The sequence below is a fragment of the Pollicipes pollicipes genome, unplaced genomic scaffold (genome assembly GCF_011947565.3).
Source record: "Pollicipes pollicipes isolate AB1234 unplaced genomic scaffold, Ppol_2.1 Scaffold_6052;HRSCAF=7182_pilon_pilon_pilon, whole genome shotgun sequence".
NCBI classification, from domain to species: Eukaryota; Metazoa; Arthropoda; class Thecostraca; order Pollicipedomorpha; family Pollicipedidae; genus Pollicipes; species Pollicipes pollicipes.
Genome location: NW_023596805.1, coordinates 5333414 through 5360129, shown reverse-complemented (window position 1 = coordinate 5360129; position 26716 = coordinate 5333414). Strand labels below are relative to the sequence as shown.

Below are 26716 nucleotides of genomic sequence, written 5' to 3'. Positions count from 1 at the left end.
TGACAACCCACGAGCACAAAAACGAGCAAACAGTTAATCTGTTGAGACCTTGGGCAAATAGTGTTTTCCCTGCTACCCGCTTACATATTTGATCAACAATAGGATGGAGAACGCATAGAGAGAATAGGCGCCATTCAGACGGACTTACTGTCTATGCTCACATCCCAAAGCCGCTCAGTAAAAGGACCTGCGTCCACTACCCCTTGTATGCGGACCTCGCAAACAGTCCTTTACATCGAGGAGTGCGTTCTGCCGATCCAAAACACGGACCGTCGCAGACACCCGTGTTCACGATGCTGTCCAACCCGTGCCGCGCCGTAACGTCTGCTTGCTTGGCCGCGCTTGCCCAAGGGATGCTTACTTTAGACGGCTAAGTGGAGGGTTGAGTAATATATTTATCAATAACATATCAATCATGAGTCTATTAATACAACATCGCCTCATTTATAGCATTATATGGGTGACGTTCCTTGGGCCACCCATCGATCGCCATTTGATTTACTACTGGAATTGGAACGATTAGTGCATTCGAAACAACATTGAAACACCATTGCCGAAATAAATCATTTGAACGCGGCTTAACTTTTCGCTGCGGCTGAAGATCGCATCCGGTGCAAAAGGTCATCCTCCTCCCTTTACCAGCCCTCCGGCCCCATGACAGTGCCCCCCCCCCCTTCGCCCTCCATTTCGAGCGTCGGGTTTGTTTCCCGTGTCGGAATCGCTCCGGCCGCCGGTTCCATTAGTGAGCTGGTTTCGAGCCGGCAGTACGCAAATGTTTGCGGGGCTCTCGAGTTTTTGTGACCATTTGTCTCCAGGACGGAGTGCCGACCGTTTACTAACAGCCGCGTGCGCCGCCTGTGGCCAGTCTCTGACGCCCCGGGCGTTGGACAGGAGCGCGCTCAGGCACGGGGGTCGCGTCGATCACTGGAGCACCCATTCTAGGTCAGCACAAAGTGACTTTTTTGACTTGACCGGTCGTCTCGTAAAAGGGTTCAATCCGCGTTTCTTTGAGGTCAGTTTTGGGATTTGATGAGTTCTAGAAACGCCTTGGGCATCCAGGATCCAATCAAGTCCCCCAACAGATCCCTCCTGCGGCTGATTTCTGTTCCAATCGCCAGACCTCGTCACGGACACGCATCGCACGTGTTTCCAATCGGCGCGCGAAGCGCCGCGACGTTTTCTCCATCGCACCCATGCCGCCCCCTTCGCGGCAATTTGCGCCGCTGCGCGGGCGTGATCTCGGCGATCTCGCCAGGTCGGTCAGCGAACCGTGCCCTGCGGCGGCGGCGGCGCGCGCGCGCACCGCAACCTTTGACATCTGGGGCGAGCGGCGCCTGCGGGCACGCGCTGTGATTGGGCGCCGCTGGGACGCGCGCACTGTCGCTGCCGCGTCAATCAAAGGCTTCGGCGGCCGCGCGGTAAAAACGGCTGTCACTCAAAAGCCACGGTGCTGCTTTTTAGGACGCGAAACGCACATGCTGCAACAATGCACGTCTATGTGCTGAATGGGTCAAGCGAAGCGAGACGGGGATGGGGAGGGGTGGGGGAGCGTGGCCGCACCGCTCCAGTTCATAGAGGAGATTGGCGGAGATTACTGGCGGGACCACCTGGATTTAGAACATCGATTGGTCACGTTCGCTGCGAGCTTTACAGTCTATCCGCTTAATCACGAGGCCAGAAAACGGTATCACCTCTGACAGTCAGATGGGAACGACCAGCGCACAAAGAGTGAAAAGTGCCGGTGAAGAAGGCAAAGGTTACCGGCAAGAAAAAGACCATCACGACGCGTTGTTGGCAAATGTTTCATTAAATTTAGGCATCAAATGGCATGCCCAGCAAGACATCACAATCACACCACGAATGGAAATTGTAAAAAAAACCTTGATTTCGGCGTCTAGAACTCATCCCGCTTCCCTGCCTAGCTCATGGGACAAACTGAACGGAGGCTGACTGGCGAAAAACGCTGTCAAACTTCCGCTTTCCGTCCTCAAACTTCCGTCCTCCGTCAGCGCCCAGGCCTGTCACTTCACCACGACTGATAAATTTCTTAAGCAGCCTGATGGGAAAATAACACCCACACTCACAAAAACCCGTCGGCAGCCGGCGACTACGTGTAAAAGCCGATAATCACTTGTCAAGTAACCGCGCAAAAACGTTGCCAGCCCATCGCGTGCTCTTCACCCGAGCGCTCGGCACGGGGTAGCGAGCCCTCGTGACATGGCCCCTGTCGCCACTCGCCGAATGAAGTCGTTGGCCACCGATGTAAACCATGCGTGATCTGCATGCAGGAGGCTCAGGGGCTCCGTCGCGCGCAAGGGCGACACGATGGAGACAATTTCCGAGTAGGATTCGGCCCCGGCCGCGTCGCAGACAGCGTCATCCGTCAAAGTGGTCCGAAATGCGGCGCACGTGCACCGCAAAAGGATGGGCTCTACGAGGTACGTCATGGCACCACGTGATGAAGATCAAACTGAAGATGATGTCTCAAAAAGCTGTTTGAAATCATGGGTCTGTAGAAGATAGAATGCGGGACAACAACAAATTCGATAGGGCAGCTCTCAGCTGGAGTCTCGATAAATAGACATTAATGACAGCTTATTTTCGATTATAACTTCGCTTACAAAGTTAGTGGACCAAACGTCGTAATTGCTTAACACCGAAAGGCCGCACTCCCAAAAGAAAATTCAGTTCAATCCACGGTAACCGCATGCCACTGAGTGGCATCGAGAACACACCCGGAACACACCCACACAGAACCCATCGAGATTGTGCTCCATGACCCACTTAAAGTTGGGTCGCTCGAGAGTTTGACGTACTGACGGCAGTTGAAAAGTCGCCTCGGTTCAGGAGCCAGTGGCTGCTAGCGAGCGTTCTTCATGCCATCAATCAAAGACTGGAAGCTGAAGCTAGAGGTTTATGAGCAAGTTACGCATCTCTTGGTCGTTTTGGCCTTAGCATACCTGCACGCAGCGTCGTGTCATGTCACGTCACGACCGCACCCAGTCTTGCCAGATATTGGTGCCACAAACGATTTTCGAAAGCAGCACCGCATCGACACTCAAAATTTGCGGATGCGCCAAGTACGTAGACCAACGATCCAAACAAGAAAATGAGTCGGATTTTCGTGACCCAAAAATGAGTAGGCATGCACTTTCATAGCAGCGGCGACTTTTGAAAAACGCGAATTTTGGACCCACCGACACCAAAGTTAAGACAATGTGTTTTGCAGATCCGCGAAGCCAACACGTCCCTGCGCGCGCCTGCAGAAACCGACTCAGGCGCCCGAATTAGTATCGTGTCCAATGGTGACGCACCGACACAATGCGGCGGCCGGTATTGTGTAGACACTGGGCTGACGTCTGAGATGAATTACGCGGCCGACACAAAAGACGGCAGACAGCGGCGCATTACGGGCCGCCAGTCTGTCGGTCCGACGGATGACAGAGACACCGCACACACTGCTCCCGCCAGGGGCGGATCTAAGGGAGCGGGGAGAGGGGAGAAGGGGACATGCGGTATTATGTCTAGGAAATATATCCGCCGCTGTCTTGGCGTGTACGTGTTGCGTTCAACGAATCCTTATCGCCTCCTACTTTTGATGGCTGTGTGCGCCCCCGTGTTGTGTTCAGCGAATCCCCATCGCCCCCTTTTTTGATGGCTGAGCGCGCCACTGGAGCTGGCGGAGGGAGTGGCACTAGGTCATTCAGCTGCCCCAGGGAGAGAGCACGAGACATTAAACATCGCGCGTCCATCATAGACAGACGGCACAGGGTCTGCGCCTATTGTTCTCGCGGTCGGGTGTCTGAACGACACGCCGTGCGCCTGTCTTACCTCGAGAAAATATCGTCGCAAGGCTGGTTTTATAGTCACCACAGACGCAGCATACGACAGGTGATGGCTAATGGTAGCGTAAAACGGTGCAGATAAGCCATGTCACGCTGGAAGTGTTTATGGTCGCGCAAGTACCGTTTTGCCTTGACTTCCGCATGAATTGCGCAGATTTCTCAATTTGACGGAACGAGCGAAAGTCATCCCGCGTGACATACGCCTAATACTGCAACGTTGGAAACGCACATGACTCCCTTTCACCAAAGCCTTGAAAAATATGGCGCACGCCAGTTTCCCCGCCCCCGTCCCCAGCAAGTCTTAGGTGTGGTAAAGACGAGTTAGTTTCGGCTTGAACTGGTAGTTCGCAGTTTGCAGTCGTCAATTGAGCGATATCAAAAGCCGTACAGCTGCTATGCATCGTAGTTTACTGGGATTAAGAGCGCAGTAACTGCTGAGGCTATTTTGTACCCGATGTTTGTGTGCGTAATACATATTTGGACGGCTTTGGGGCGCATCAACTGCTGTAGGTTATGCAGCTGTAATACGTATTTGGTGTTCACTGTGACTAACGTAATTGGATGGTAGCCAGGTTTAGTGGAATAGAGACGAGCGTGAATGGAATAGGAATATGACTAAATGGGAACAAGAATGTGTCCAAGTGCAATGTAATGTGGAAAATTTGAAAATGAGACTGAACTAAACGTGAATACGACGGCGTTGAATGGGAATGACTTTGAGTGGGATATAGATTGAATTGAATGATATAAAATGAAACTATCAATAGTTTTGGTAAGGTCTGGGCGAGCCTGTGGGAAAACGCTCGCAGTCCCGGCGCGTGCAGTGCCAGGGTCGCGGGGTCGGGGTCGCAGGTCAGAGGGGATAAACCCCCAAGCGGAAAGGCAATCGCAGCCACCATGTGCTGAGGAGAGCCAGCTTAGCACGAGGCCCGAAACGAACCCTGCCCGATGACAGATTCGTTTACTGGAGGGTGCATCCTGATCTGGAGCCGCAAGATAAGGTGATACTTCAATAACACAAGTTTTCTTTTAACATAAGCACTGCGCTATGCGCATTAAGCAGGCCATGCGATACATCCTGTCTGATGCATATCATGCATGTGCATCGGGCAGGATATGCGAATGAAAGTGAATAAAATCGTGAGCACGTCTTACCGTCGACAGGTTCGGAGTGGGGGCTGCCGCGCAGGGTTTGACCTGAGGTCAACACCAGCACGCAGGCCACGCCCAGTAGGCGCCCGAGGGTCCCCATTACGGCACGTTGTCAGAGGTCAAGACGCACACCTGGAACAAGGGACACGATCATGAGCCGGGTGTTTGACTATCACGGAAGATGCGAAGAAACCACATGTGGTTCAACGATCGAGTACGTAATCCTGCTTGTACGCCAAAATCCACTTCCGTGCGCTGTGAGTAACTGCGTTCCATCCTGCCTCCTTTTGACACCATCCGAAACACGCAAACTGAAATCCCGCCCCTCGCTTTCCCGAGCCGGAATTCCTCCTCGTCCGAAACAAACGCCAGCCCGGGTGAAAAATCCCGCCCGTTACGCTAATAGGCCGTCAGGAATTCCGCGACAGATAACGGCGCATCCCATTACGCGCGCGCCGGGCCCGCCATCCGAGCGGGCCCTCTGGTGGCTCGAACCGGCTGTGGCCATGGCCCGCCAGGCTCCTGAGACTATCTGAGGGAGCTGATCGCTGCATTAGCGGGCAACCGGCCGCGACATAGGGAATTATCAGGTTAGCATCGACCGCGCCGCACAGCGGGACGGAGGAGCCGCCGCGCGGAAGACGCGAGCGTCGAGCGATTGGCTGATTCGGCGGCGGCGCTAGCGCCGATAACGCACGCCGAATGAGCGGTTGGTTGCGTTTGCTGGCGATGCGGGCGTGTCTAATTGGGACCACGTTGGCACATGTTCGCTCGTGTAATGATGGCGTATACGCAGCACGTTTAACAGCAAATTTGGACCTTCATGCCTTTAGGTGAACAAACTCAAACTGTCCCCTTCTGCTCCTGTGCTGAAGGTGCGGGTTTTCCGAGTGTGCTGCATGGTAGGAGGGAGCGGCGGGAATTGATACGCGCGTCTGTTGCTGGAACGGCGCCAGTGTTGTGGTTCTTTTGCGGAAGTGGAAAACCGCACGCGGAAGGAGCGAGGCACAGGAGAAAGCTTTGTGCAGTCCTCGCTAGAAAACCCAGGTCTGCGCCAAACGCCGACGAGTTTTTTTATTCCCAGAAGGTTAGCTGCGGCCAGAAACAAGCCCCATCTGCCTTAAAAACTGACACCTGGAAGCCCTTACGGGACTAAAACCTGCAGCACCTTGCGCACCTTGTAAGCACTAGCACTTTGTAGCAGCGACGGTCAACAAAACGTCATTCACTCTCACAAAAATGAGGCAATAGCGAGATATGTAAGCTGTTCAGTGCATTTGCAAATGAGATAAGATAGATTCATACATAAATCGCCCCAAAAATACGGCCTCCCGCTTACTACATTTTAGGCCATGACAACTCGTTAGTCGTAAAGGCGTAAGGCGTCGCCTTTTCAGGTCCCGACGGAATCGGACAACATGACGTGTAACATAGCACAGGCGTCTAAGTTAACGTGTGCGTAACATGTGCGTCTGTGTCAGGCGATGTTTTTATTGACGATGAACGCAGATTATAAGTGCTTTACAGGCATTCTAATACATCACTTCTGCCGTCAGACAATCCGTGAAGTCACATCGTGGCTGACAGACAGCAAACAGGACTCATATCGAAACAGATTCATCCGGGGCACGCTCCGCCTTCGGAGAGTCGAGACAAAAGCCGTCTAACTTGCGCACGAAGCTGACAGAAGCTCTCAACTCTTAAAACTTTTTGAGAGGCGTGCCTAGCCGGCCGGAAAAGTTGCGGCTTCTTTACGACATCCCTGTCGTTGCATCCGGCCCAAGTCGACGACCGGTCCACATATTGCAGGCTTTCGCGCCTCGAAAACTACGCACGAAAAAAGTTGGTGACAGCACACTGCCTTGCGGGAGCCGACCGCCAGCGCGCTGGCAGCGGCGGTTTTACAGCTGTCACGTGCAAGACGCCGCCAGTTTGGGGGAGTTTGCGAGAGGGGAGCAGGGTGGTCGTCATGATGGCCCTGATCTTTCCCTGAATGCCAGTCCGGGACAGCTCAAGGCACAGGTCGAAAGAGCCGGCTAACTTGAAACGAAACACAAACGAGCTCAGGTGAACACACATAAAAACAGTGGGACGTTAGGTAATAATGATGCATATGTTCCAACGAGATCAAGATAATGATACCGCACTACAGACCAAAAACAAAGCCTTTCCTGTGGAGATGCAATCATCTCACGCACAAGCGAAACCCGAAGCCATTTTTTACGGGTGAACGGTAACAGCAAACCGGTAAGCACCAGAATTTCGTAATAATTTGCCACATCTCACGCAATCCAGACATTTTTAAAAGTTTCTGCGCCGCGTCGTGCAGCGCAGTGGACGGCCATCAGCTGATGCGGAGGAGCGGGCCGGAACGCGGCGGTCATCATTAAAAACGCATTAGCTATTAGCCGGGCCGGTCCGGCCTGACGTTAGCCAACGCTCCGTCACCCGGCCAGAGGAGGCTGTCGTGTCGGCCATCAGGGGCGGCGCAGGGGCGCGCCCAGGAAAACGTCGGGGGAGGCGCAGAGGCGGGTCCAAGAAGACGTCTGGAAGGTGAAGGGGCACGTCCAGAGAGGCATCAGTGGCGGCGCAGGGGCGCGCCCAGGGAAACATCGGGGAGGCGCAGAGGCGTGTCCAGGAGGACGTCCGGGAAAGGTAAAGGGACACGTCCAGGAAGATATCAGTGGTGACGCAGGGGCGCACTCAGGGACACGTCAAGGGACGCGCAGAGGCGAGTCCAGGAAGATGACAGGGGCGGCACAAGAGCGTTCTCAGGACGAAGTCACGAGCAGCACACAAACTCCGGCAAAGACGCGCACTGGGTTGCCACCAAGGGCGACACGGGTTATCAGAAGGAATTTGCAAATCTTTGGGAAAAAATCGCTCTCAAACACCAGTGCACCAACCCCAACAAACAGCCAACCACTCCACTGCAGCGACGGAAAGATCTTGCACACACACACTTAAACACCGAATGGGAATGGCCTTCCTCGAGCCCAGTCCTGGGCGCACCCCTGCGCCGTCGCGGACAGTGACAGGTCACAATGGATGGCGCCCGCAGGCACACTGACGCTCGTGATCAGCCGGCTCCGGTCACAGCCGCCCACACCGCGACAAACAGCTCCGGTGTCCCCCCACGCTGTGCGCCTCCCCACCGCCGCTCCCGCTCCCAGCGCGAGGAGATAATGCTATGAGAACGCAGAGAACGAAAAGATAATACTATACGAGCACGGATGACGCGGAATTAATGCTCTGAGAACGCAGAAAACGCGGAGATTGTACTATCAAAGCACAGATAACGCGGAGTTAATGCTATGAGAACGCAGAGAACAAGAAGGTATAATTTTGGCTTCCCTGGACTTTGAGAACGCAGAGGACGTGGAGATAGTGGTATGAGGGTGTGGGCAACGCGGATATCATGTTAGCAGAACGCAGAGAACGCGGAGACCTCGGAAGGAGTCCCCCCGGAGACGGCGGAAAAGCGGAGTGCTCCGTCCCCGCGATGCGAGGACAATCTCTGCAATCTCTGCAATCTCCGCGATGCGAGGACAATCTCTCATCGAGGACAATCTCTGAAAATCTCTGCCGATGGCGTTATCCGCTGGTCGACGAGAAGCTCAGTGACGGGGAGTGGTAACGGGTGGACACAGCGACGACACAGCTCAGTCACAGGTGGACACAGCGACGACGCTGTCTAGTGCGACAATGCCGACAATCCCCTCGGGCCACGTGCGAGCTAGAACAGGACACATTGTGAAAATGGCCAGCCCAGTTCATGTTGCAAACTTTACTATCAAGCAATGCGTCAAGTACCAGTCGTGAAGACGTCCATCTCGCGTTCGCGTTCATTCTGTGCATAAATTATTCATAACTGAGAGTACCTTTTTTATATCCGCACCACTGTGATATCGACCAGCGTCTGTACGTAACATGGACTGCGCCCCTGAACTGGCCGCCGTCACGGGAGTAACAGCGCTTCCTGTGGCAGCACTGCAGTTTTCCTGTGGCAGCACTGCAGTTTTCCTGTGGCAGCACTGCAGTTTTCCTGTGGCAGCACTGCAGTTTCCTGTGGCAGCACTGCAGTTTCCTGTGGCAGCACTGCAGTTCCCTGTGGCAGCACTGCAGCGAACCTCGATCGAGGGTGCTATAAACTGTCTTTTTGTGTACCTCTCGACAGCGAATGGGACAGCGCGCAGCCAGCAATGTTTGTGTACGGTGCACGTGCGTGGGTGGCAGAGTAAGTGTGTCTACATGCGGCTACATGTGTTTGTCTGTGTGTGGCCGCATGTATGTGTGTCTGCGTGTGGGCAGGGTGCGTTTGGAACCAGCGCGAGTCAAGGCCATGGGTAAGGAGTGGTGGCACCAGCGAGAGAGGCAACAGTACGAAGGGGAACGGAAAAACGCGGCGACGCATCCGCTGGAACAGATCGCTCAAATACTTTTTAAGTCTATCACCGCCCCAGAGCACAATTCATAAGTACGGACATGTGCTTTGTGCTTTGTGCTTTGATTTGTGTAATGGGACCATACGCCCCATTAACAAGCACTAGCGTCTCTTCACAACCACTAAAACTGGACAGCAGCAAGCCCTCCTTATACTCGTGGCCAGTTTACTAGACATTCTTGACTAACTCATGAAGTGTGAACTGGCACGTTCCCTGGACAAGCTCCTGCCCAGTGTTCCCAGCTTCGCACCTTCCCCTGGCTCTGCCCCTGCCCGGTGTCTCTGACCCCGCACCCTCCCCTGACTCCGCCCCTGCCCGGCATCGCCGACCCCGCGCCTTCCCCTGATCCCGCCCCTGCCCGGTGTCTCTGACCCCATTCCCTCCCCTGACTCGGTCCCTGCCCGGTGTCTCCGACCCCGCGTCTTCCTCTGACTCCGTCCCTGCCTGGTGTCTCCGACCTCGCGCCTTCTCCTGGCTCCGCCCCTGCTCGGTGTGTGCGGGACAGCCGGATTCCGCGCACGATTCTGCGGCGTCGCGCTTCGATCTGTGTAATGGAGGAACGTTGTCGCGTCGCCCGAGGTCGCAGCGGGTCCGAGTCGGCTCCTCCCCAGCTGACCCGAGTCTGTCGGAGGTGCTCACAGCGCAGAGCGGGCTCCGATGGGAAACCGCTGGCTCAGATGTGATGCAGAGTGCCTCACATGCGTCGGACTCCTCTGCCATCGCGATGGCAGGGAGGCTCCAAAGGGAAGCTGCGGGGGGGGGGGGTCTGATAAAAACGAGGCTGCGATGGGTAAACACGAAGGTGGGTGGGTGGGGGTGGGTGGTGGGGGGCACTGACTTCCATTCCTTCCTTCCAAGACAGCCGTTCGCGAGAGATCCGGCTGCCAGCTCCGGTGAGGACTCGGACAGAGCGATGAAGTCCGAAGGGTGCGAAAAAGAAAGAAGAAACTGAAGGAGATTACGGAGAAGAAAGTAAAGAAGATTAGGGGCTTAGAGAAGCTTTGTCCGTCTTGGTGTCAGTTCGTAGTGGATAAAGCGAAATTTGTGTGTCGAGGTTTTGACTATTACCGTAACTATAGGTCCGCGCGGCCCCTTTCGCTGTACAAATATCTCCATGTCCGGTGCAGAAGGCTGAACATGGAGCTTTGTTAACGCTCCACAGCGAGATTACAGATTATGTGGTCCACGCAGGCCGCATCAAGACTCAGGGGAGGAGACATGACTCGCTTCAGTGAACCCACGGATTCAGGATTTGGAACCTATTCAGCTAATGACGGGCGGTTGTCAAATTTCACTCCACACAGCCAGAGCGGCATGAAAAGATCGCCGGGATCGCAGCGCTGATACGACATTGCGCCGATCACTTGGAGTGTAAAATTCATCGATCAAATCAACGCATAAGCGCGCATGAATGACACGGACGCAATGTGCCGGCGACTCATTAGTAAATGTATGATCACGTGATCTCTGAGGGGCACGCTAAGCTAGCGGAACAAAACGCGCCGGTAAGCAGGTACGCGTGTAAAAACCGAGGAAAGCTCGCGTAAAAACACGCGCAGTATGGCCCTAATACGCTGGTAGCGTGCCTTGTTACGGGTCGTGTATTTCACGAGCAGTGGTCGTGTATTAGCCCCGCAAAATGGGACGACTCAGAGTAGCGCACGTCCAAAGATGCGCCGATAAACTCCGCCATGTCTTGCATAGCATGAATTCTGGGCGGTTGGGCTGCCTTCAGATATTCCTGCTTCGCAGACAATGCGCTGCCTGCGACAGTTGTGGTTTGGTAGCGTTGATTTCATCGGTAACTCAAGCGTAGACATCAGCCCAATATGACTCCTCAATTCTACGGAGAAATCGCAAAATATTTGCAGATGGTGAGTGATGCCAAGTTCTAACAACGAAAAATGACCCAGCTCGGCTATCTATGTCGGCCTACCGACCACCACAGAATCGACTGGCTGAAACGTTGCGCACATACACACCAGGCAAGGACGATAGTCCCAACCCCAAAATTTCCCCGTGCTTGCCAACTGTTATGGTGCAATATTTCAACTATCTCCTGTACAGAATAAAGGATTTCAGTGTATATATATATATATATATATATATATATATATATATATATATATATATATGCACTACATAATTCGGCAATCTACAGTGAAAAAGCAGCTTTCAAGTGCAGGAGAAAAATGAAACTAACAGTAAAAAGTAAAAGGCAAAATATCTACTATGGTGCGATTGCACGCATTTGCACCGTCTCGCAGAATGCGACCGAAGTACCTTCAGGCTGTACCACAAGACGGAAACTGACCGAGGCACTGTTTGAGCCAGATGATCCGCGTTAATCGATGTCCGCACGCTCGCGGCGCACCATCCCTTCTAACCTCACCCTCATCTGGGAACAACCAGCGGCGTCTGCGTTCGAGCCCTTCTTGCAGGCAGGGACGGCGACAAACCCAGTCGTTAACGGCAGACCACGCGTGCAACAAGGGCCCGCACGCTGCGCCCTGGGGTCGAGTCTCGTTCCCACCCTGTAATCTGAGGTGATTTGGGCACGGTCAGTCCGTGACGTGCCCGTGAAAAAGCAAGTAATGCCGGGGCTGTACGCCATGCTTGGAGCCCACTTGAAACCATGGGGTCGGCCCAGGCCACTTCAAAGGCGCAATCACGGCCCCTGCCTACCCTGTCATTGTCCCAGAGTGCGTTTTTTTGTGACTGGTGGGGGAGGTAAGGGAGGGAGGGGAGGCGATGCTGGGCCTGGGAGCCGCGAAAGGCAAGTCAGGGGGACGTCGACAAGGCAACACGCCAGATGGCTGCGGGGTGACTCGGAATGAGACCCCAGTCCTCAGTGAAGCCTTCATTTGTGGTTCCTACACCATGTGTGAAAGCGAGGTTCTACGCAGGTCTCGGTACCACAGCGTCTCTGAGACTGCAGGGAAGAAATAAAGACGGGGGATGAAAGTGAAATCTGGGGAAACACAGTCGAGAAAATTACCTTTAGGGTAAGAGAACGTTCAAAATGTGCACTATGCAGGCAAAATTGGAGGGACAAAATCCCATTTCGGGACACTTAGGGGGATGTGGCCCCTGCCATAGTGGTTACACCCATCATGTCAGGATTAATTCGAAGTTACAACGGCGTTCGCCGCTGGGGTGTGTGTGCCTATGGTCTCACGCAAGGCGAGGGAACCCGTTCGAGACACCACCACGAAGCGCCACCAACACGACGCCTCGTGCGAGGCAACGAACTCCTGGCGAAACACCACCACAAAGCGCCGCCAACACGACACCTCGTACGAAGCAACGAACTCCTGGCGAGACACCACCGCGAATCGCCGCCAATGCGACGCCTCAAAGTGCAGCAGCGCCTCCCGCCCCGGCACCGCCAGTAAACGTGCCAAACACGACCGCCTCTCAACACGCGGATTAAAGGATGGCTCCCGACACCGCGACCCTATAACTCATCTTGCGAGGCTCTCTCACGACGCTTTCGGCGGCGGATTCTCACGCCGCTCCCCAGCTCGGGAGCTACGCCCGAAGGCGGCCATGGGGCGGCTTCCGCGGTCGCGGTTTCAGGACACCCTCCTCGGCGAGCGCCCTGAGAGAGGCTCGGGATGGCAGGGAAGGGGTCAGTGGCGTGGGAACGTCTCAAAAGCGGGGGCCAATGCCAATTTCAAGTTTGATACCTGTCGTGTATCGCTATACGGTTAACATTTATTCTCAAACGTGAAGGCATGGCTCCGTACTTGTTGCTTTTCCCATGACGATGAGACAATGTAGACAGCTGTGTTCAGCATAAAGCCTCAATCCAAGCTGTGCCCAGTTGTTGGCAACAGACGACCGATTTTAGATGGCGCGCCCCAAAGCGCAAGAAACAAGTAACCAACAACTGACCAGCCTTCCTCTCCGCTTACTGCACACCTGACACTCGGCACAGCACGAGCATCCAGGTCAGGGTGCGGCACCGCGCAGGTCAGGGTGCGGCACCGCGCGGCACACCGCAATCAGAAAACCCGCGACCAACAGCTGATCAGTAGCCACACTTAGGAAATTTACGGCGCCTGGAAGGCCACAGAATTATCCATTGCCTACGTGATTCACAAGCCGTCAGAGCAAACAGCAGCTTATTAGCACTAACTTATTTGGTGCGAGAGCGGGCGATGGGTGGCGGTAATCTGCACTTGGGCGGTAGTCAGGCGCTCGTTTGTTTCTAAGGGCCGAATTCTAGGGTTGAATCACAGCCGCCGCCACCATTGTCGACATGGGTATTATATGCGACATGGGTATTCTATGCGACATGCAATATGGATATGCGACATGGGTATTCTATGCGGCGAAACACGCAAGCCGCGCGGCACTAAGAGCTGAGATGCGTCCAACCGTATATTTCACTTGCTCTTCCATCGTGGCACATCTGGGTAGAGCGACATGATGGAGAAAAACGCAGGACGTTTATGTCGCTTAACTGTGGTGGGCGTAGATGAGAGCCGGCTGACTTTTTCTGCGTCGGGCACATATAATCGATGGTTCCGTTTCACCGCCCCGGCGAAAGGCAGTTATTTCGAGTAATGCGGTCCATGACAAATGACGTCACCTGGCCGAATGACGCCGAATGTAAACGGCTGCGCGCCAAAGCGTTCCAATCGTTCCGATCGCGACCGCCACCCCGCGTAATTAGCGCCAATTATTGATTTCTCGTGTCGCGAGCAGATGTCACCACTTCCGCCGCGGATCTCGGTCCCGCGCAGCGTCCGCCGTTGACAGGGCCGCGCGGGCCGCGCGTGCCGACCGCAGGGGACCACCGAACCCTTCTGGGGGTCCCCCCACTCCCACACTGGACGTCACGTGCGTCACCCTCCCCGGCCGGGAGGGGGAGGGAAGGGGACAGTGACGAGAGGCAGGCTGCTGCCCGGGAACGCCCGCGCGGCGTCCCCCTGCCGACCCCCACCCTGCAGGGAAGTTCATAAATATTATGGCGGGTGGGGGGAGCGCGCCGTGGGCGCCGCCACCTTGGAGGTCCCCGGTCATAGAGGTCGGATGACGCGTCGGCCCGCATGCCCCCATGACAATGAGGCCGACTGACGGCGGGGTGCTCTGGACACCATGACCGTCTCTAGTACATGGCAGCTGTGCGCGGAATAACGAAGGGCTCCCACCACTCACAGCATCGGCTTGATATCACGTATGGCATAATCGTTAAAACTGTCGTCCTCGTTTAATGTGCTTGTATTTACGCATCTCATCGGCCAGTCAACCATCCGGCCATCGCCAGATGTTGTAGAGTGCTGAGAACGGCTGGATAATATTTGGCTGTCAGCCAATGTCACGGCCTTCTCTCCTTGACATTGCTCGGGGTTCGAACCAGGGTCTTCTCTTTCCCAGTTCAGCGCTCTTCCAAGTAAGCTAACCGGCAAGGACGGATCTCGCGGTCCCGCGTTCACAGCAACGGCTCGCGATTTTCAGAACGAACGCTCGGCATACCGACCCTGGGCGCAACTGGTCAGACCAGTTCCGCCAGGAGGACTTCGGCTCCTTTACATCCGCTCTCAGGTTTCACCATATCCGGTCGGGCCACCCCACGGCCGCCATCGGGGCGTCCAGGCCTCTAACAACGCGGCGTCGATCGCGCATAATTCAAACGCTAATGAATCACATTTGAATTGGGCCAGTCGGCGAGCGACCCGCTAACGAAGGGCGAGAGCTACGGGACGCATAAATACGGATTGCCTTCCGGCCAGCAGCGGGCACGAACGTCCACTTATCATGCAGAGCCGATAACGATTAGGAGGCAGCGTGCGTGCTAGTGAAGAGGACTGCCTGCCAATGGGGACAGCGGCAGCTGGAGCCCTTGTCACTCCTACGTGAAGTCCGAGGTCGAGACCAGTCGGCTAGGGGAGGGGTGGGTTGCGACCCCGGTCAACAACTCCAGGAAACCTATTCATCCATTTATCCAGTTCTCGGGTTTCTGAAGCATTGAAAAAGCTCAAGTTGTGACGAGTTGCATCACATTTTACTTCTTTCAATTTTTCGCTACGGTAGGAGATGCGATGGTTCGTTTTGTCGTTTTTGTTTTACTAGGAAGCTGTAATATCATTTGCCAAGAATCCAAAATGGAACATCCTTTCCGGTTGTCGTGATACATAAGTAGGTTGAACTTGATATGTTGCGGGTCGAATGCCAGCTGATTGTCCCAATCCCAAGCAACAAAAGACGAAACCCTTTCTCTGTCATATTGCATGTGTCATATTTGTCACTTGTCATATTGTGCTTAAGTGATCGGTGGCCCTAAGCCGAGCCCCCCCTCCCTAAAGCCAGGAGTGCCTGGCATGGTTTAGTGGTTAAGTTCGCTCCACCGCCCCTGATGACAGGATTCGTCCGCCGCCACCACTCCTGACGCCAGGATTCGTCCGTCTCCACCACTCCTGGCGCCAGGATTCGTCCGTCTCCACCGCTCCTGACGCCGGGATTCGTCCGTCTCCACCGCCGAAGAAAACCACCTCGCGATTTTGAACCGGCATTGATGGCGCAACTATGCACCTTTATGGTCGTAAACGGCCCATTTACGTCCCATTGCTAGTCGGTGGTGAAGCCCGAGCCGGAGTTACAATGTCACGTGACGATACGCCACGGAAGCTTTAGTGCCGGGTTCCCAGGTACCGGTATGTGCAGCTGATCGCCGCCGCTCTGCACGGCCGCTTGCGGTCCAAGTAATAACCTCCGGCAAGTGAGGCTGGAGACTGTTGAGAACAAGTGGTGGGCCAGGGCCCCCGGAGAAAACGATTTCGGACGTCTTATTTGTAAGAATTTTAAAAAATATGTAAAATAATTTTTGCATTGGTATACTTTCGATCAAAGCTGGTGCGACTATCCGTCACACTCCTTTTGCTGGCCAGGATCACAGCCGTGTTTGACAACAATGTCACGACATCTTGTCATGACATCACGACACCTTGTCATGACATCGCGACACGGCCCGTTCACCTGTCATCTTTATGCTCAACAGATTGAAGCGATAGTGCTTAAACAGTTCACGGGTTATTCACATGTAGCGATAGCGTTTGAAGCAGTTCACGGGTTATTCACATAGACCTGTCGAAAAGAGCGGCACTCTCTCCATACTGCTCTCTATCCTGCTCATATGTGCCTCTCGTGGTGCCCCTGCTCATCGGTGCCCCTCGTGGTGCCCCTCGTGGTGCTCCTGCTCATCGGTGCCCCTCGTGGTGCCCCTCTTGGTGCCCCTGTCCATCGGTGCCCCTCGCAGCGGACCCGCTCAGGACCGAGGCGGACCGCTGCCGGTGTCGGATCCGGACACCATCGGTGCACCGCACATGTCAACAGGCCCGCAGGTCACGCGATGGCGCCAACCGGATCACGCAAGCGGGAGGCCTCCTGCCACGGCCCGTAATTTCGAAGCGCTTCTTGGGTCTCCCGGGGGGAGTTCTGGTCCCGCAAGCGTGGCGAAAGAGAGACGATGTTTTGTTTTGCTGAGGCGGCAGCGGAAGGAGCGTGCGGAAATTCAGTGATTTCTCCCTTTGGTTCGCCGATTATTTCTTCGTAAGAAGGCTTATCAAATCCAATAAAGTTGGCATGTTTCCTGCATTGGAGCTTGGATCACGCACCTGACACTACCGGGAGGATCGCCACGAGGAGATCGCTATTCATAGCAGAACAATTACTTTGACGCCATACGGTCTGTGGCCGTTTATCGGAAGAAACAGGCCTCCCGACCCGATCCAACCCCAGTCCTCGGGTGACCTCTAACCACAGGCAGTATCTCGTGGCCGGCCGAGGTCCGCGAGAGACGGCCGAGGTCAGGGCGAGGTCAGGGGTTGGCGTCAGGCCCGCCTAGGGGTGGGCATTCCGTGGTCAGCGGTCGACCGCGCTGACCACGGCCGAACGTGACCTCCTGACAAACCTCTCCGGCAGCAGCCGACGTCGGTGAACACCGTGCTGAGGCAGCGGCGGATTCAGGCACACGATGGGGGGGGGGGAGTGGTACGGCTGGAGCGGAGTCAGGTATGTGATAAGATGGCAGTCGCAGTAGTAGGGACGTACAAACCTCGTGTTTTTTTCTTTTTTAGACTGATGGAACCGGCGTTTCGCCCTAACTTTTTCACAAATGTATTCTTTAAAAACGTGGTTTGGGTGGTTAATCGTTATTGGTTTTTTGTCTTAGTTTTTATACTACTTGATGTAAGGATACCGTGATTACCATTGTAATTTGGCCCTTTGGCCCAGGACGCTGCTACTTTCATAGAACACAAAATCGTAGACAAACAAAAACGAAACGCAAAAAACATTCAATTTCAGAAACCCTCGCACGTTCAACCCGTTTTCTGCTCTCCTGGACGCGGCCCCGGCCGACACCACAGACACGTCGGCGGGTGAGCTCTCCGTCCAGCCACAGCGACCCCACGAGAGCGAGAAAGCGCAGACCACAATGGCGCCACCGCCGCAGCTCGGGTGCTCGCGCACGCAGGCGCCCCATCCCCGCGCCCGTGACGAGGATGACGGCCTGCACATGCTTGCCTATTCCGTAACTCCTCGTGTCAACGAGCCTCGCTTCTGAGCTCAAGCGAGACGAAATCGGCGCGCTCGCCATGTCGGACGTAGGTCTGGCGCATGTTATGTTGACTTAAAGCAGGGCTTACGCTGGGAAGATATATCGCGTACACCGGCGCTCTACGCCGCGGCGTTTATTTTTCCACCGGCAGAAAATCGATGGGCGCTAGTAAGCTGTGCCGGGCTTCGCGGCGTCTCTGCGAATCCGCCGGGGCCTTCCGGGCGTCTGCTGATCTGCTGGACGCTGGGCGTCCGCTGATCTGGTGGACGCTGGGCGTCTGCTGTGCTGCTGGACGCTGGGCGTCTGCTGATCTGCTGAATGCTGAGCGTCTGCTGCTGCGATTCGGCTAGGTCAGCTGAAATTACTTCGCCTGACGGGACTTGCACGCAGTAACTCTCCGGCATGACCACATCGAGTTGTCCGGTCGTTGCCTTCTTGTCTCAACCGCCGCCGCTCCTTTCACGTCCTATCTCAGTTTAGCCTGCAACGGCGGTGTCAGCGGCAGCGGCGGCAGCAGCGAAGACCGCGACCTGCGCTAGCGTCGGCCGCCTCACTAATCCGATTCGCGGCGACTGGCTTCGATTGGCCTCATCCGAAGCGAGGTCTGATTGAGTTACGCGGTGGCCGCTCGACAGTCGGGAGATGGACCGTTGGGCCGAGCCGTGCCTCGACGGCTCACGTCAGATCGCGACAGGGCATCGGCGATTAATGAATAAATCGGCGAGGGGCCGGGCGCGGTCGGCAGGATGATGGCATGAGAAAGTGAGACGTCATGGTGCCCCATCGTTCGAATCGATGACGGGTGGCAGGTGTAGGTACTGGTATTTTTGTCGTGATTGAAACGTTCTACGCATGGACAGCGTGGTTATAAGCACAGCTTGGAGACGTAGACTGCTGGTAATATAACCAATGTTTGCTCTACAACACCGCCGAACTAGCACCTCCTGGTATATTGAAGTATCATAACTCAGCATAAGACCACAGAGCTCATAATGCCAATCTACGTTGTGAGTTGAATTGTAGTGTGGTGCATAACCATTTTGTTCCGTGAAAGTAAAAAAAAAAACACTACAGTTACCCATCATGGTTAGTCCGATAGCAGTCCAGATTCAAAAAGTATCCTGGACAGGCATGCGATAAGTGAGTAGGTACTTAAAAAACAGCCCGTCGTGCCTTGCACCAGCTAAGTGCAAGTTCTAACACCTGTGCTAAGCACGGCAAGCTCAGCAGGTCATTTGGGCGTACAGGCGCACGCGGTTCCTGCCACAGGGATGCATATTTGCTCGAACAGTCCCATCCTCACAACCTCCCTTTACACGCCAAGTGAATGTTGGCTCGCTCTCCGCTGAATAATGTGCATTGAATATTCAATGTTTACGTTCGTTTTTCCTTCGAGTGGAAGTAATGCAACCCGAAACACGCGTGCATTCAATCGCTGCTGGTCGACGCTCGCATATGATCAGCACAAATCATGTCGGGAAAAACACCTCGCGGTAACGGTGGCCAAGGCTCCTCTTCGTCTGAGATTGGGTTTGACTCTGCCAACGCATCCTGCACCGCATCCGCCTCGCACGCGAGGACAGGCATGCATTAAGACTCCCGTCTGACGTCAAGGATGATTGAATGCGACTTGGAAACGCCTCCAGCTTCACTTATGAGCCACGAGCCACTGACATATGCCTGAGGTAATGTGTTTAAGAGGAGGCATCGGAAAGGACGGTCATTATTGAATGTATTTGAGGTACACAGATTAACACTCATATTTACGTCTTGTGTTTATCCATATTTACATTCAATGTAAACCTCGTTCCGACGTTTGACATGCAAGCAAGTGCTTCGTCTCACACTGCGGCTTCTTCGCCTCCTTCGGCTTCGCGCAACACAGGACTCCGATGTCCATCGGCACCATCATTTGCGCCCCTCGGGTGGCACTCGCAGGCGCACTTGAAAGGCGTCACTTCCTCGCCGCTGAGGAAAGGTACCAAGCATGGAGGGGCGTATGCTTAAAATAGGCAATGACGCGACCTTGGTCCAGTCTCCCGTTAACTTTCCACAAAGCGCATCAGCGAACTAAAACTACACCGGAAAATAGGACGAATTCATCGAAAATACATCATCTGTGAGCACGGACACCACCCTCGTCATTCCATCGTCGGTTGTTTTCCGTTCTCTGAGAATACTTACGACCCAATAAACGTCTCGGCCACCTCCTCTGGAAAATTGAAGTCCGTGCGAACTTGAGCAGGCCGTGTTTTCAGCTGCACCTCCTCCCATCAGATCATTATCTGCTCACAACCAGCCCGAGCTCCGGCACGCCGGCCGGCCAGCCGTCGCGGTAATCGATTCCCGTAAATCAGTTTCGGCTGGTTAACCGGCCGACCCGTCCCTACCGCCTCTCCGCTGCCGCCGGCGCATCTCGAGGCCCAGGTGTTTTGAAGAGCGCCGGCCCGCCTCGCCAGCCCGAGCCGACGCCGGGGCGGCATCGTCTCGAGGGCGATCCCATTTGCCGGGCCCGGGTGCAATGATCCGTCACTGACGCCATGAGGGGAGTCATTAGCGAGGCCGGAGGAGCGGCGCCGGGCCACAGAGGCAGGGTGTTGGTGGGGGAACTGGAGGGGCAGCACCCTACCGTCGCCCGAGGGAGAATGTCGGGCTCTTGGTACCCCGCCTGCGCCCAAAGCGGGCCCTCGCGCCACGTCCCTGCACTAACTGTCGGGTACCTGCTGAGCTGGACTAAATGCTAGGAGTGCGCCCTTGGGCGGCCATGAAACTTAGCAGTTCTGCGGGCCTGGGAGAGGGACGATTAACTGCGCAGGCCTGTTCAGGACTGCCACCGGCGCAGGCGAAGCCAAACGGCGCCTTTGATCGTAAGTCAGATACCATCTTCAACTTTATAGCACAACCCATAACAGTTCAGCAGATTCCGTCCCGAAACTGCGATATTCGAACGGACCATCAAGGCGCCAACGTTATGGGACATTGGTCTCCCCAATAACCATCGCCTAGGTAGTTCCGCCATGATTTGCGTGCGTTACGCATTGAAAGAATGGGTCGCAGGACAATGGGTGAGGGGTTCCACCCCAGTGCCGGCCGCCCTTCTAGTTAGCTCCTCCACAACGCTATCCAATCAGAATCGGGCGTTTCCGGTCCTGAACCTGCCGTCAAGCACAACCAAACCACCCGACTGCACCCCTCGGACACGCACCAGGCGTCACACCGGCTCGTCACGGCCGTCCGACCGCCCCACCAGCCGTCGGAATGAGCCGTCGAAACGGCTCGTCACAGCCGTCGGCTGCAGCACGAGCCGTCACAACGAACCGTCGTGGCGGCCCGCCGTCGTCTGCAGTTGCACGAGCCGTCACAGCGGCCGTCACAGGGGCCGTCACAGCGCCCGTCACAGGGGGCCGTCACAGTCGTCCCTCGCATCCGGCCCGACACCGTCCAATAAAGCGGCCCGGGCCAGATTGGCTCGTAAACCGCGCCGACTCCGACGAGCGTCGGTTTTCTCCCGCGCTCGACGCAACGGCCGGCAGCCGTACCGTCGAAAGCCTTGCCGAGGTCGAAAAGTTTTGGGACGCCGGCGACGCTCCGCAGAGGCGTAGAGGCGCGCAGCGGGTCGCGTCCGTCTCGCGGTGCTCGCCGACAGCTGATGATGATGGTGACGCATCGCGCGCGCACTCGTCACGGTGCGTGACGCCCGTGACGCGCTATCGGACGCCGACCACACCCCTCCCACAGTGTGCACCAAAAGGCCGCGGGCCAGCATGCGATTCGCTCGTTTTCCGGCCCGCATCCCGCGTCCGGCGCGCCAAACGACGTCATCACCCGCCATGGCGCGCCGCAAAAACGGCGCGGCCATTTCGGCGCAGCGCGGCAGGGCCGACGCCACCCCCATCGTAATTGTTATCGGCGGACCGAGCCGGCGGCCCCGCCGGGCGCACCTTTGTTTTTCACGTTAATGACCCCATCTTGATGGAGTGGAACGGGCGTCCAGATGTGGGCGGGGGGGGGGGGTTGAGGGGACGGCCATGAAGGGATCTCGAGGGGTTCCTGCCTACTGCGCTCGGTGCGCACGCGGCGTTCGCATGCCGGCGAGCGGCGCTTTGCTCGCACAGCTCTCAAGCTCGTGCTGAGTAAGAGTTGGGTGCGGTTGGTGACTGCGGTTCACAGAAGTTTGGTTCTATCATCCTTTCAAAGTTACGATGCTGATTTGAACAGAGTTCTAGAAGCATAGCTCCACAACTGCAACTGGTTAAATAAATTCTTGGCAAAATGAAAGACGTTCTCCCAACGCCCGCCATGCGACGCTACCCGATGCCTAAACGGACATTGCGTCCACTTTCCTCAACTGATGGACGAAGAGACAGGTCAGGGTCAGGTCAGGTCAGGTCAGGTCAGGTCAGGTCAAACAGGGTCAGTCTGCATCGTCTGTGCGGCTTTGCGCCCCATCATTGGGATGTCTGAGTAGTAAGCAAGATGCAAAGAAAAGATGCAAGAAACGCGGCCTTTTGACTGCCATTTACTTGTTCCGGCCTATGTTTTGTTTTTGTTTACACCGCTGCATCCTAGACGGGACGCAAGGGGAAGATGCAGCAGACGTGCCTTTTACAACAGGGGCCACTGACGCAGAGGCCATGCCCCTCGCCCCTACATCCAAGTGTGCGCCAAGTTAGCCGCCTCCTGGTACCGCCTCCAACAGAGGCACAGGAGACCCAACAGGACAGGAGACGAAAGAAGACTCGGTCAGCACGCCCAGCGACTCCCATTTCTTCACGCGCTGCGCGCACAGAGCCCAGGCAACAGAGCCACAGACTGTTGACAGGAGCGTCCGGCCGCCCCGCAGCCATGCCGACCGCGAGCGGCATGCGAGACGACCGCGGCGCCGCCGGCCGGCCGCGTTACGACCGCGCCGTTACGGCCGTGTCGTAACGCGGCCCGCCCCCTCCCCACCGGCCGCGGACACCACCTGTTGGGTCGGCGGCGCGTCAGCTGAGCCGGTCGTCCGTCTTCCGGGCCCGCGCGACGTTTCAATAAATTCCGTCGCCTTTCAGGCGTTTGGCGGCCGGCCCGGGTGTCAGCGACAGGCTCGGACTTCGGGGCTGGGTCGACGGTTCGATCGCCCCCCCCCCCCCCATATCACCCCTCCCCGGGCGCGGCGAGGAAGGCGGTTTGGCGGCGGCAGGCTTCGGGATCTGGGTCGGATGGGGGCTGCCGGGATAGCGTAAGGTCGGTTCTACCGGGGCCAGCAGGTTCTACCGGGTTCTACCGGGGCCAGCTCAATTTGTCGTGGCTTAACAACGGTCAAATGGGGCTAGATAAAAGTCTGTTGGAGGTGAGAGCAAGTCTATTGGGGATGTTCAATAAGAGGTGAAAGGCTGGGTGAAATTCGCCTGAATTATGTTAGGGTCATCGGCAATGCGCGTCGAACGGGTACGATTTGCCTGCCAACTTTGGACCTGAGGCCTCAGTTACATGGATTTCGTAATCTGGATGATTAGCCCCGCCAGTTTTAGGGGTAAGCCAACCGCGCCACGTGTCCGCTGTAGCAGCACCAAACCGCGCCATAATAGCCGCAAATTCAGCCAGAGAGACCGCCCGCGCAGCTGCCACCGACCACGATCTGCCAGCGTCGCCGCGGGCGACGAAGCGATACAATGGAGAACGCGACGACGGCGAGAGACGGGCCACGTCCGCCCGACTGTCTCCCGCGGGAGACAACCAACGGGACTGCGGCGACAAATTGCAGCGCTGCAGCTGGACGTGGCGACCCCACAGGCCGCGGCGGACGCGGACGCTGCAGCGACAGCCGATCCGGACGAACGGCACCACCTGGCGCGGTCGCGGCGCCACCAGGCGCGGTCGCGGGAGAGTGACCGATGATGGGGCCTCATTACGCGCCGGAGCGACGGCGATGATGGGCGGAATCCGCAGCGGACGGCCGCAGTCGACGCGTCGGGGCGCCGTCCGCGCGGAGTCGCGTTAGAAGGCTGTCGTCCGCGCGGAAGTGCCGGCCGCTGCGGGGCGGCTTCCGGGTTCCGTATTTGGAGTCCAATGACCGGCCGTGCGTGTGGCGCCAAACCGCCGCCCCACGCAGGGATGCACCCACAGCAAAGCATAATCCATTGCCGGACGAGAAGTCGGCACACGTGGGCGGAAAACCTGTGTCGGCACCCTCAAACAGCTCTTCCGTTGCACTCAGTCCGGGGTGGGTACAGGGCGAGGCAACCGTGGGTCAATTTCTCACTGCCCTCCCACGAGAACGCTTTGCTCTGACTGCATTCCTTTTAAGACGCGCAGGCCGTCTCTGCCCACTGCACCTCTGGCACAACGTGAGTGGAAGCGGGCGTCGTTTTCAAGACGACACGAGCTCTCACGCCGCGCCCTGCTTCAAGCTCAGTGCTACGTGGCCGCGTGGCCAAAACGGGAGCGACCGGGCGCCCTCCCTCGTCGCGCCACAAACAGCAACGCCAACGCAGCCTCCTCCAGGACTTCGCCGAGCAGCTCGATGACGTCGCTGCAGAGATCGAGTGGTGGCAGGATGTGGGTCAGCACGCGGCGGGACGGAGCGAAAAACGCGCGCGAGATCGCGCCCTCGCCTCTGTGTTTATGTTTTAGTCACAGGGGACCAGGGCGAGGGAGAAGGAGCTCTGAATGGAGGCGAAGAAAGCTGGATAAATCGGAAGGAAGCAGAGAAGCTGCGTCAATGGCGTACTTGGCAAGCGTGGCGATTTTCAATTCAATGAGCCTATGAGCAATGAGCCTGAGTGAGATTTTCCAAGGTGAACTGTAAAATGAACTGGGAAGAAAAGTGTAAGTGATAATTTCCTCTCATAACGCGTTTCTTTACCATTCTTAGCCTCCGAATGAATACAAGAGGAAGGTCCACGCGGAGTCAGTTCCATGTCATTTCTGGCTCATACAAGTCCCGCAGGATGCCGCGATTAAGCGGCGGCAGCATTGAAGGTCTCGTGGAGGGCCTGAACGGACAGTGTTGCTCCGGTCTCCCCTGCCTCAAGGCATGCCACCAGCACGCAGCTCGCGGAACCCATCCGAGCCGACTCCTGCGAGTCCCATAAAAGGGCAGGCGGGCAACCCACGTGCTTCATATCTCGGCCATCACTCACGGATGTCCACTTAGTGCACTGCGTTTAGACTGTTGGACTGTGTGAAGTAAATGCATCCTTATGCCGTAAAGCATATGATGGCACTTAGACTGTATGCAAAAAAGCCGGAATTCAGTGCTTCAATAGCAGAGCTATTAAACACTGAATCTACAACCAAAAGAAAACGATATTCTACAGCTCAATAGAACCGTGCTTTCTTTGTCATTTACTATCCTAATAGAAAAGTGTTCTTGCTTTTATAAGTCGTTATGCCATCAGCCGCCATCATTTGTTACCAGATACCATCAGTCATGGGAAAAATCAGCTGAGTGACGTCGCCAGGGTCTCGTTGACAGTGAGCAGCGAATGAAATTCATCAGAAACCGGGCTCACAGCGGCGCTCCGCCGAGCCAGATCTCAAGCTGGTCATCCGTGCTGACACCCTCCGGTGTCTCTCCGGACCACTTGGGCTAACGAACCCGGTGAATTATTGGGCATTCTCGCCATATATCATCACGGCTTAGTGGGCCGGGCGGGTGTGATGCAGCACAGACGACGTCGGGGAACCGAGGCCTCCGTCAGCCCCGACGCTAACCCTACCCCCATCCGGGGCGGGTCCCGTCTCGTCGCCTCGCCCCGGGGGCGCGCGTCAGTTGCCCCCCCCCCCCCCCCCCTCCTCCGCGGTCGTCGATTTCGACGGGCGCCGACGGTAAAAACCGACAACGCTGACGCGCCGCTTGTTAGCCGCGCTCCGGCGGGTAAAACAGCTGCCGACGATGCCGTTGCCACAATTGGTCACGCTTTATTTTGGCGCCCCGGGCGCGCGGGTGCGTTTTTGCTGGAGGCGGGACGACGCCCCAACGCGTCAGTGACGGACGGAGCGGGGCTTCAAGTTTGAAGACCACCCTTCCTTGGTTGCTAGAGGCGTGTTTGAGGGTCACAGAGAGGTCAAAGCCCTCTTCATGGAATAACTCACCTCCAAGGGACATGTCTGTGGATACAGTCAGAGTGTGCTTTCTATCGCCCAAGTTGGATTTTGTACCGTGACCCGGGAGATGAGATGCTGCGCACGCCCCTGCTGCTGCTGGTTACCGACCCCTTCGCTGGCGCGCAGGCAGCAGGCAGCGGCTCGGCTGCTACGTTTTTGCTCATCTGCAATGACAATGACAGCCCCGAAAACGGAAGAGCAAGCTCGAGTGTCTCAGGACAAACAAACAACGCAACCCCGGCGTGCACTTCCGCGAGGCTTCAGGCGTTTTTATGGCACCGAACACGAATATCATATTTGCCCTGCCGCCAGCACCCGCCGAGACGTGGTAAATGAAGCCGAGACTTAGTCCCGCTGACAGTGTGACAAAATTGGATCAGAGGGCCGAGACACTGCGGTGGGTTGCTCTCAGCTCACAGGGTGAGACGCTGTGATGGGTTGCTCTCAGCTCACAGGGTGAGACACTGTGATGGGTTGCTCTCCGCTCAAAGGGTGAGCCACTGTGTTGAGTTGCTCTCCGCTCACAGGGTCATCTCACGACCTCACACAGCGTTGCAGCAGCTGATGATCCCCCCCCCCCCCCGAAGAAGAATGTCGCTGAAAATCATGTTTTTCAC

The 26716-nt window shown here is 56.2% G+C and overlaps 1 protein-coding gene across 1 annotated transcript in view; it reads right to left on the bottom strand.

The window, feature by feature from the left end:
* LOC119104516 (netrin receptor UNC5C) overlaps positions 1–26716 on the bottom strand; it is a 104346-nt gene that overhangs the window by 65927 nt on the left and 11703 nt on the right. Inside the window, exon 2 of the mRNA XM_037228231.1 lies at positions 5001–5129. Coding sequence (XP_037084126.1) covers positions 5001–5097 — 97 coding nt within the window. The 5' untranslated portion in view covers positions 5098–5129. The remainder of the gene's footprint in view (positions 1–5000; positions 5130–26716) is intronic.